Source organism: Epargyreus clarus, unplaced genomic scaffold (assembly GCF_041222505.1).
Source record: "Epargyreus clarus isolate Ecla_fem2 unplaced genomic scaffold, WU_Ecla_fem_2.2 ptg000008l, whole genome shotgun sequence".
NCBI classification, from domain to species: Eukaryota; Metazoa; Arthropoda; class Insecta; order Lepidoptera; family Hesperiidae; genus Epargyreus; species Epargyreus clarus.
In genome coordinates, this window is record NW_027332216.1 from 12,813,011 (window position 1) to 12,824,150 (window position 11,140).

General features: G+C 35.9%; 1 protein-coding gene across 2 annotated transcripts in view; it reads right to left on the bottom strand.

The window, feature by feature from the left end:
• Positions 1–10,575, bottom strand: part of LOC140744482 (klaroid protein) — a 44,192-nt gene extending 33,617 nt beyond the window's left edge. For both annotated transcript variants that reach the window (XM_073076092.1, XM_073076091.1), the window contains exons 1-2: positions 10,072–10,575; positions 4,709–4,886 (exon numbers count right to left, since the gene is read on the bottom strand). In XM_073076092.1, coding sequence (XP_072932193.1) covers positions 4,709–4,886; positions 10,072–10,220 — 327 coding nt within the window. In that variant the 5' untranslated portion in view covers positions 10,221–10,575. The remainder of the gene's footprint in view (positions 1–4,708; positions 4,887–10,071) is intronic.
• Between the last annotated feature and the right edge of the window lie 565 nt (positions 10,576–11,140).

Here is an 11,140-nt window from a genome sequence, read left to right on the forward strand (position 1 = left end):
CCAGTATCTAAAGAGTAAGAAATATCCTGAAGTAATATACTCTTGTCTAGCTCAACTTTCATGCAGACAAATTGGATACGACCATCAATCGTTTCATTTGCAAGGAGTGCATAATTACGTGAAATTGAGAACAATTTGAGCGTGAGTCACCGAGATAGACGCACGCGCCCTCACCACTTCCTCTGCGGCTGTAACATGATTACAACACAACCAGTTTTAAAACTTACGGCCATTATTATTATCACGAGATGTATTACTACTCTTTCTTTTAGGATCATTGTAACAACCGAACTTCTTAGGGTAAGGACATCTAAATATATATAACTCAAAGGTGACTGACTGACATAGTAATCTATCAACGCACAACCCAAACCACTGGAGGGGATGGGCTGAAATTTGGCATGCAGGTAGATGTTATGACGTAGGCATCCGCTAAGTAAGGATTTTGATCAATACTACCCCCAAGGGGATAAAATAGGGGATGAAAGTTTGTATAAATCTACTTAGTAAATAATATTACTTCGTAACGCGAGCGAAGCCGCAGGCAAAAGCTCGTCTACTATAATAACCATAATGCTACGTCCATACGGCAGTTGCCGCAATCTCCATTTCTCTACAAACGCACTAAGATGTGGACGCATTGCAAATGCTTACGGCGAATTCATTTTAATTTACTAAAACTGATGCTCTATTGGATAAGCTACAACCGTTTACAAACTTACACAAACAAACGCAAACGCCCTATCCACATGTTTGAATTTGTAACGGTTTGTTGAGACTTCGCAAGCCAGCGAACGTTACATTACATGTTCTGTGCGTGAGATTCCTTTCACTTTTTAACCCAGGGTAGACAGACGGACGGACGGCGTTGGCTTATAATACGTTTCAATAATACCCGGGAAATGGTAATATTTATGTGCTTTAATAGCTTTCTCTACCAGCCAACCTTGGGCTAGCCAGAAAGCAATCTCTACCAGTGAATTTTGAGACAACTTGAAATTAATGCGGCTTGAAAAATATAGTATAATTGCATAAACATTTATCTACGTATAAATATCTGAAGTCTAATATAATAAAATATACAGTTAACCACGTGTTCAATTTGACGTTTGGATGTGAGTTACCTACGTACGCGTGACCGGAACATAGGAATGTATGAGTGTCTGAGCACGTGAGAGATAATCTCAAACACAGATAAGCCACTTAAGACTCTATGTTCTATATCCGTACTAATAAGATACCTCCTACTTAATATAAATCTATTACTGACTGACAGATAATACATAGCTCTAAGCCAAGGTTTAGATTTTAGAAGCATGAAAATTTGCCTCGTACAAGTTCTTTGTATAATGGAGATGGGCATTTATTAAAAACCAATCTATCGAAAGTTTTGTGTACCAAATTGATCTTTGGTAATTTAATTCGTTAATACAAACAAACAATTCGTTAATAGATTTAGCGTCTACAAATGCAATATAATGTCTATTTTTACTTCCAATTTTGATGCTTTTTGAGATGAAAGAATTAAAAGACTTATTTTAATACAGTAAAACCATTGCATAATATAATTAAGTCGTATTTTTTCATCTTACAAAATTAAAAAAAGTGTCTAATCACGACTCTAAGTGTGAATGAGAGAATTCAAATGCTATCCGCCCTCAAACCATTGTTAAGTAAATAATTTTAGATTCTCCTACTAATAAAATGTACAATGTGTGAGTGTAACCAAGTAACATGATCTATAATAATATGTGAAATGGGAAACTTCCCAGTACGCCACGCGACTGCGATTTGCTATTGCGGTCAACACGCGCCTCTATAGTACCCTACAATAGATTAAATAGTTTTTGTTGTAAGGTTTTGACTAGATTTAATTCAATGATGATATAGATTTATTTACCCAAAAGGATGTCAAAGACTTGTCAATAAATAATATCACGATGATGGTGGAAATAATGGTGAAGACAGTTCAGAAATATAGGTACCTATTAGGCAATACATATTCGTCAAAGTACTAAATCACGATCCGATTTTGGCGGCACTACCAACACACATCATTTCTGCGTCAAAATAGCAATGCTAAACGCTGTTATGTTCTAATTTGAAAGGTGGGATAGGATAAAAAAAACTTCACAAAAAGCTGCCATGAGGTTGCTAGTTTGCTACAGAAATACGAGCAACGCTTCCATGATCGACTTCACTCACGATTCAGTCCTCAGGGGTAGGGAGAAACGCACCTGTGATCGACTAAGTTCTATCTCCAACCTACTTAGAGTAAATTACGAATATCCATAGGCGGCGGTGACTTACCTCCAGCTGGATTGTATGGCTGTCCTACAACATTAAGCCATATTGAGCATCTAACGAGCTTACCGGAAGACGCCGGCGCAAGTGGGCGTCTGTTCAATTCAACTTGCGTACTGATTGTTATTTATGGGTGCGTTATAATTGTTATTCAATTACATCCGGGCATACGGCTTAAAAACACGGACGCCTACTAATGGATGGAATTGGATTCCTACCTAAGGGTAGGCCACAGATGCACTGTTACCCCTGAGGACTAAGTTGGAATGCCTCGGAAAGCATGTCTCCCTAATCAGACCCTTCAAACCATAACACAGCAGGAATACTGCTGTTATAAGGCAAAAATAGGTGTGGCGGTGGTGCCGCCGGAGTCGAATCACACAGGGTTCTGCCACCTTACTTATTTACGGTACGTTATTCAGTTACAGACGGGTAATGGCTTCGAGGAACAGGCGCCCAAGCTTACACATATTTAACAGTTACCATTTTAACTTTTTCCTATAACGGAATTTAGGTCACGATGCGATAGCTTTTCGTTGTGGACATTCCGTTGTAATCTGTCGGTTTAAATTTATTCCGTTGACATTTCAACGTTCTATAAATAGGTATAACTCGTTGCAGATACAGATTGTAGTCCAAAGTTGTAGTGTAAAATTTGAAAGAGAAATATCCATAGAAGTCGTAATTGCGGATTACGTTCATTTCTAAATATTTTATTCAAAATAGATTTTTATTTTCGCAAGTTCACTTCTTTAGTTTAGTGAGATATTACGAATAAAAAATATAACACTACAAATATAACAACTTTATGACTTGATTTTTTTTTTATAATACAGAAGTAGCAGACGAGCATGGAGTCCACCTGATGGTAAGGGGCTACTGCCGCCCATGGACATCTGTAATCAACCCCAGATAGGATTAGATATTCCTACCTGAGGTCGGCCACAGGTGCGCCACTACCCCTGAGGACTAAGCTGGAACGGCTCGGAAAAGTCTGTCTCCCTTACCACACCCTTCAAAACGGAACACAGCAGCGCCTAACACTGCTGTATTCCGTGTTAGGTAGAAATGAAGGAAATGAAATTGCAGCTGTTTCAGGCCGTAAATTCTTATAGCGTCCGTAATAATGTATGAGTATTAGATGATTATTTCCTCAATTACACTTTAGCAATGTCCTCGAGAATATTAAATAACCCTTCTGTTCTCACTGACTTCAAATGGTTCGTTTGTTCCATTTGAAACGTTTGAAAGTAAAATGTTATGGATATTAATAGGCGGATATCTTAACAACCCATTCATTCATTAACTCAGTTCAGTTTTCCTAATCTATTACCAGATAACAACAAAATATACACAACAACAACACAACTCATATTACAAATAAATACTGTACATTTGTCATAATGTGAGACATTAGTTAACCATGTCTCGAAAACGTATCCATAAAGATAATTCAATGAAAATAACAAACAAACACTCCTTATGGCATCAACCTTGTTATATCAACTTAAGTGGGTTTCTTTAGTATGCTAATGTATTGTAATCAGCACTACAGTAACGTAGTAAATGAGAAATGAACAATAGCATACACGATAGAGAATAGTCAAGGACTCTTGAAGTTTTCTCGAAAAATTTGCTATCTCAAGGTAAAGTAGAATAGATAGATAAATGAATTTATTCACGAATTAAGAAACAGTAATTTCAATCAGTCACTTATTTCATTACAAAGGTTACAATTTTTCTTACGATAAGGCAGACGGGCTACCTGATAGAAAGCAGTCACCGTCGCCTATGGACATTTGCAACACCAGAGGAGTCGCCAATGCATCGCCGGCTTTGAAGGAGAGTTCTTTTTACACCCCTCTTGAAGAGCCCCATGTCATAGTCCTGAGGGAATACCTCAGGAGGGAGTTCATTCCACATTTTGCACGTACGCGGCAAAAATGACCGTGCAAACCGAACCGTGAAGGACCGCCGCGGATCAAGTTGATGTAGATGGAACCTCATCCTTCGGCGAGTGGTGGTGGTATTTACTATCAATTTATAAAAGGTTGCTAATAGCACATTGTAGCCAATGATTTTACTATTTTAATATTGATTGTAAGGCAAAATCACTTGGAAAAATAATATATTATTACCATGCAGTCACATTACACAAAATTAAAATATAAGAATTTTTTTTTTGCAACTTATAATATTTGCAACTTATATGTTTCTTAGTTCGAGCACAGCACCAATGGACCATAACAACTGTACCCTTACAACAATTTCGCATTGCAATTAGCCTTAAGAAGCCTAGTAACAAAAAATAATTTATAACCATCTTAATGACTTTTTACAATTTACAGCGATACACTACAATAAAAACCGTTCAACCTATTGTTAATTCGCCAAGCTTCCTTACCTGGTATATTTCCTTCTTATGCTCCCTCAGTCTGTCCAGGTTTTCTTCCGAGGAGTAGTCAGAGGTCTTGATGATTTTCTCGGTGTTGGTTCTGACAGACTGCCGCGTGTGGTGCGCTGGTGCCGCCTCATTGTCTTCCGACAGTGGCTCTATCTTCTTTGACGTTGGGGCTAATTGCCTGAGAAATGAGTTCATAAAATGAAATAAAATACATAATAAATATGAAGACAATAGATAGGTCTGACAGAAAACCCCAGGAGTGAGGCAGTAACGTGTGACTACAGTAGAAATGTTTTTCGGTTCTTAACGACCCGCGTAGCGGAGCGGTCAACATACCGCTCTGACGAGCAGAGGGTTCCAGGTTCGATCCCCGGTCACACAAATATCTAAATGGTAAATTTAGAATTCTGCTCTAAGTCTGGGTGTTTGTGAATTAGTCCTTGTGTGTCCATGGCGCCCACGACACAGTGCATTATTAAAATTAGCACCCATCATCAACAATCATAAAACATTGTGCATATAGTAAAATATAAAAAACTAAAAAACCTAATAACACACAAAATTTTGCATACTACTCGCACGGTTATATAATACAGGGTGCATTGTAAGCAATATGCGCTTCACTTGTAATGCATGCATGACAAAACAAGTTGTTATCACTTGGCAACGTCTCAAGGTCACCGGTGTAATATTACATGGACCTTAACCCATAAAATAAATATAGCATTCGTAATCCACAAATATTATGATACTGTATTTATTTTTATTGCCATATAAATAAAATAATGTTAAGGGTGAACAACCCTTATCACTTAGGGGTATGAAAAATAGACAGTAGCCGATTCTCAGACCTACTGAACATGCATATAAAATTTGGTGAAAATCCGTAAAGCCGTTTCGGAGGAGTACGGTAACTAACATTGTAACATGAAAATTTTATGTATAAGTTATGTGACATATTTAGAAAAGGGTTGAATATTGAACCTTCATGTTGCAATCAGTGTAGCAGTGAAGTAAATCACTAAAATTATACCATAAGAAAACATTATATTGTTTCTTAAGCAGTTTTGAGATACTTCTACTGCCCACTTGTGTTACTAATTTTCTAAGCAATAATTGTTGAATTTTAATTTTGATAGACAAAAAATTGGTTAAGATTAACTATGACCAACATGCTCAAATCAATAAGTAGGTAGATATTTTGTCAAGAATTCTAAGTTAGGGGCCGTTCAAGTATTACGTAACGCAATTTTTGAAGATTTTTGACCCCCCCTCCCCCCCTTGTAACGCACCGTAACGTTTTTCTATACCCCCCCCCCAAACGTTACGTAACACTCAAGTGTCAATTTTTACCCTAAACTCGCTAAAAAGTTATGTTATAGTTTTTATCCTTGGGATACTTTTACTTACATATTTACTTTATAATACTTAGAAATAAAACAAGAGATTTTTAATGCGAATAAGAGTAAAAACTAATAAAACATCAACTCATGGGCAGGCAAAAATATACTTGTCCTTTTTAACTACACCTAGTCGCTGTCGGATCAAACAGATACTCGATGCGAATTAAGTATGAAATGTCAAATGTGTGAAAATTCGGAATTGTTCAGTCGTGCATCTATTCCGAATTTATACGAATGTCATTTAGGTGGACGCCGCGCCGGCTCACGAAACCTTTAATGATAAATCAAACTACTATTTCAATAAATCTAACGTTGATAGTCCTAAGCCTGTATAAAGTATGAAGGAAAGATTACAATTATTATTACTAGTGAGTGCGCGTGCAAACCTTACCGCCCTTACGTATTTATGCAAGGCATGAACGAACTAGCTTCTTAGTCCAAGAATAAGTACCTAGTCCACACCAAATTGTACTAACTAATGAGACTTTATGGGACTAGGTGGAACAGGTTTCTGGATCACGTATTTTTAAATACTAGGAACAGGCATACCTAGTCCCAAATTTACCTAGTACAACCCATCTCTACTTGTCTATAAACACAACGAACGAATACTGACAACGGAAACAACATTAAATGACGTACAATACAATCTAGGTATTCCTCGTGAAATATGAACGAAAAGATTTGCCAACTTGCGAGAACAAATTAAAAATGACAACCAGACTATACAAAGAGCGTGTTCAGCCGAACTAGGTCTCCTGAGTATTCTAAGTTAGTTTAAGTATGGTCAAAGCATACATACTGCTATACTGTACTATACTTAGTCTAACTCAGAATACTCAGGACTTAGTTCGGCTGAACCAGCTCATTCAAAGGATTTCCCGTAAAACGTAAATGAAAAGGGTTGCCAATTTAGGAGCTTTAATTCCCAATTTTTTTATTAAAAAAATGTTACGTAACGTGTATTACGGAAGACCCCCTCCCGCCCCTGTAACGCATCGTAACGTTTCACATGACCCCCCCTCCCCCCCAAATTGCGTTACGTAATACTTGAACGACCCCTTACATACTTTTAGACTTTAAACAAAATAAATGCATGGTGGAGTCAATCGGTTTTCTAAGCTTCACTTCACTTCCTGAGGTTCTGGCTGATTAATCAAAAAACTTTTATAAATTTTACAGACCACACACAGATAAGTATTAACCATTACTTGAAATTATGATTTCCACCTCGTTTCTGTCTTTTTCACATGTACTATGTCATTATTTTGTTTTTGTTTTTTTTTTATCTCTATTTGTTGCTTTAACACTAATACTAAATGCATCCTATCCTTCCTAACCTATTCATTCTCTAATTTCACGCACACCATCCTTCTGTCTTCACGTGTCTCTCTTTTCTTTTTCATGCATAGGTTGTCTGAAAGATATTCCTACTTAGCGATAAGACCGCCTATTGCATACTGCTTGACCTGTGTATGTATATTACTTATTGTTAAAATTCAACTGTAAATGTGCAATAAAGAGTATTCTAACCACAGAGAAAGAATAGGGTAACTTCATAGAAACAATAAATAAATGAGTAAAGGATAAATAGTGGATGAAGACTCCATAGCTTACATTAATTACATTAGTCATAAAATAAAGTAACCTCATCAAGGTTGATTCATATTCCGGCATTGTCTTTTTCTCTTTATATTAAGTTATTTTTTGTTTGCCCGGTATGACTAAACTAGTACATGTAAAAGATAAGCATATGTTTTTGTCATTTACATTTTGAATACCAGTAATTTCATTTTATACTATGTATCATTGTTTTTTTATATCATAAGAGTAGCCAACGTGCATGTAGTTCATCTGATGGTAAGTGGCCACTACTGCCCATGAACATCTGTAATCAACCCCAGATAGGATTAGATATTCCTAACTGAGGTTGCCCACAGATGCATGGCCACCCCTGAGGAGTAAGGTGGAACACCTCAGAAAAGTATGTCTCCCTTACCACGCCATCATTGTATTTTTTTATTGTAATGAAATATAAGTAACCATTGATGGTGCAACTGAACTCATAAAATGAAGAATGCCACTAACACTTTCACGATAGGAGTGTGTCATACATAACCATATGCACACAGACAAGTAGGTTCCCTATTTATATTTTTAAATTTAGTTGGAACTAACCTGAGTTGGAACGAACCCTCTAAGGAATCATGAAAGAAAATATGCCATATACTAAGTCAGAGATTATATTTTCGGTATAATTACTAAAATTACAAATTAATTGCTTTAAGGGCCAAGGAAAACATAATCTAGTCTGGAAATCTACATGCCAGAGATCTCGAAAAACGAAAGTTTTTGAAGTTATGTGTTGTCTATCAATTTGTAGCCAGTATAGTGTACTATGGCTAAACCTTTCTTACTCTGAGAATAAACCCATGTCCAACAGGTTGACAACAACTATTAATATAGATGATCTAGATAGATAATTATTTTCCTTGAAGGATCTCTAGTACTTACACAGTTAGATACTTTTAACATATTTCTTTACTATCAATGCTATAATGTGACTTAAAAATGTCAAAACATTAATAACATACTTTGACCTCAGGTATATGTATTTAGGAAGGTCATCAAAAGACCTCAATGGCCATGCTATCAAGTTTTATGTTTATGACATCATCAAACAAACACCTGGCCTCCATAACCATGGGCCTTGGGTATCAATGGTGTGAAATTTATCAAATGGTGTTTTGAATATTTACAAGGTGAACAATGGTTTCCTATGAAAAAAGTCATAAAAAACCCTAATAAATAAATAGATCCATAGGTTTACATGGACTATTTCTTAACATGTAATTTTAAACTCAATGAAAACAATGTATTAATGATTGCAGTATGTAAAGTTATCTGATTGTATCAATGTTTGTGCAGTTCACCTTATGTGACGAGAACAGATGTACACATAACACAGAGTACACTTATCTCTTGTATTGATTAAGGACCTTTAGAGCTCACTGGTTGTTATATTATATGACATGCAAAGAGTTCCCGATTTAATTAACAGCGAGGCGACTAAATGTAGAATGTATGTTGAATGAGTGTTTCTTAAATGTCTTTCTGTGTGTCTATCTCGGCCATTGTATGTAACCTTATTATGATGTCCACCTGATGGTAAGTGGCTACTGCCGCTCATCTCTCCCCTGTCGACATCTGTAATCAACCCCAGATAGGGTTAGATATTCCTACCTGAGGTCGGCTACAGATGTGCCACTACCCCTAAGGAATAAGCTGGAACGCCACAGAAAAGTATGTTTTTTTTTACTACACCCTTCAAAACAGAACACAGTAGCGCCTAACACTGCTGTTATTGAGCAGAAATAAGGTTTTAGGAGAATAAAGCATTATTATCATTTCTATTATGGGATCAACGTGGACCCATATAATGTTAACTATATCTTGTATTTTGCTTGCTGTAATTTTGCAAAAATATCTATAGATTATTTAGAAATTGATAATAGATTTTGAGATTGAGTGTTATCTATAACACTAAGCTTGTCAACTGATAAACTTACTTGATTGACACCAAAATAAAAGAAGGCTGCAAATGTGTTTAAGAAAGATTTCTGACAATATCTTACAATTTCAAGGGCTTACCGATGACTTATATATTCAGTAGTCTTCAACTTATTATCAGACATTTAGATATAAGGTTAGAAAGTCAATTTAAATTTCACAAGATAATAAGCGATAACTGTTTAGAATAACTGTTTTTGATGAAATATTTTTATACATTTAATTAATTTTTCCTGAGTACAAAATTGTGTGTTGATCACTTCGATAAGTAATATAGATTTGTATTGTATTTGTATTTTATTCATTTAAGGAACATACATCTACAAAAGAATCAATCAATTTAATCAATAAAAGTAACGTAAACAAATAAAACCAATATAGGGCACTCACTTGATAGGGGTGCTTCGTTTGATTGGTGTTTTCCTTCCAGACTTTCCTGGGTGATCATCCAAGCAGCTCTCGCGATCACAACTGGACCTCAAGAAGGGTGTATTTGACCGAGACCGGGAACGGAGCCCGCTGACTGTAGGGTTCTCCATACTGACACTGTACCCAGAACTTATTCCTCACTTTTCACTTTTCTCCACACATTTTCACTTCACTGACCCTGACCCATATCCCCGTTAGTGGAATACGCGCCGAATTATTGCACAAGGAATTCTATTTTTGTGGCTTCGTGTAATGCCGCCAAAACGCAACTCAGACACTTTCAATGTTAATGCGAACTTCCATTCATAAAACACGTAACGGAAAACGCATTGGGCTTAAAAAAAACACTGTACATTAAACAATGTACTAAATGCGCCTCTTCTGCGATTGAAAACGAAATTTGTGCATTTCGTAACTGTCTCCTCGTTCGCTAAACATAAACTGTGATGACGTCACTATCAGAAAGACGTTACAAGTTACAAGCTTGCGATAACATTTCCGACTAGCTGATCCATAAACTGATAACAAAACACCAAGGTAGGTTAAATGAAAAAAAAAAACATTTTATATAATAACTTCATAATTATATTTTTTAAAGTTTAATTTAACATTTTTTATATATAAAATTATCGTGATAGTCATAATGTCCATACATGGCGTTTTAAGAAATTATTATTTGCCTGCTTATCGTCTTATTATAAAAATAAATAGTTGTCTATGGGTATTCCACTTTGGGACCATAAAGACTGCAAACATTCCAATACTATTATACTCAAGGAACAAAAAATTACGGATATTCAAGTCGTTTTGTAGAATGTACCTATACCATAACCAATAATTGCTTGTCTATGGTAGTACGGTAGAATAAATAATTTAATCCATAAATAATTAATCTGAGTCAATACAGCTACGAATAAAAAATGGTGGCTTAAACGAAAAGCACTTAGTAAAGTATGAACATCAAACAATCTCTTTTATTTTATTGAGTTAATTCGTCTAAAGATTGGAATAATGCTATGGATACATTTAC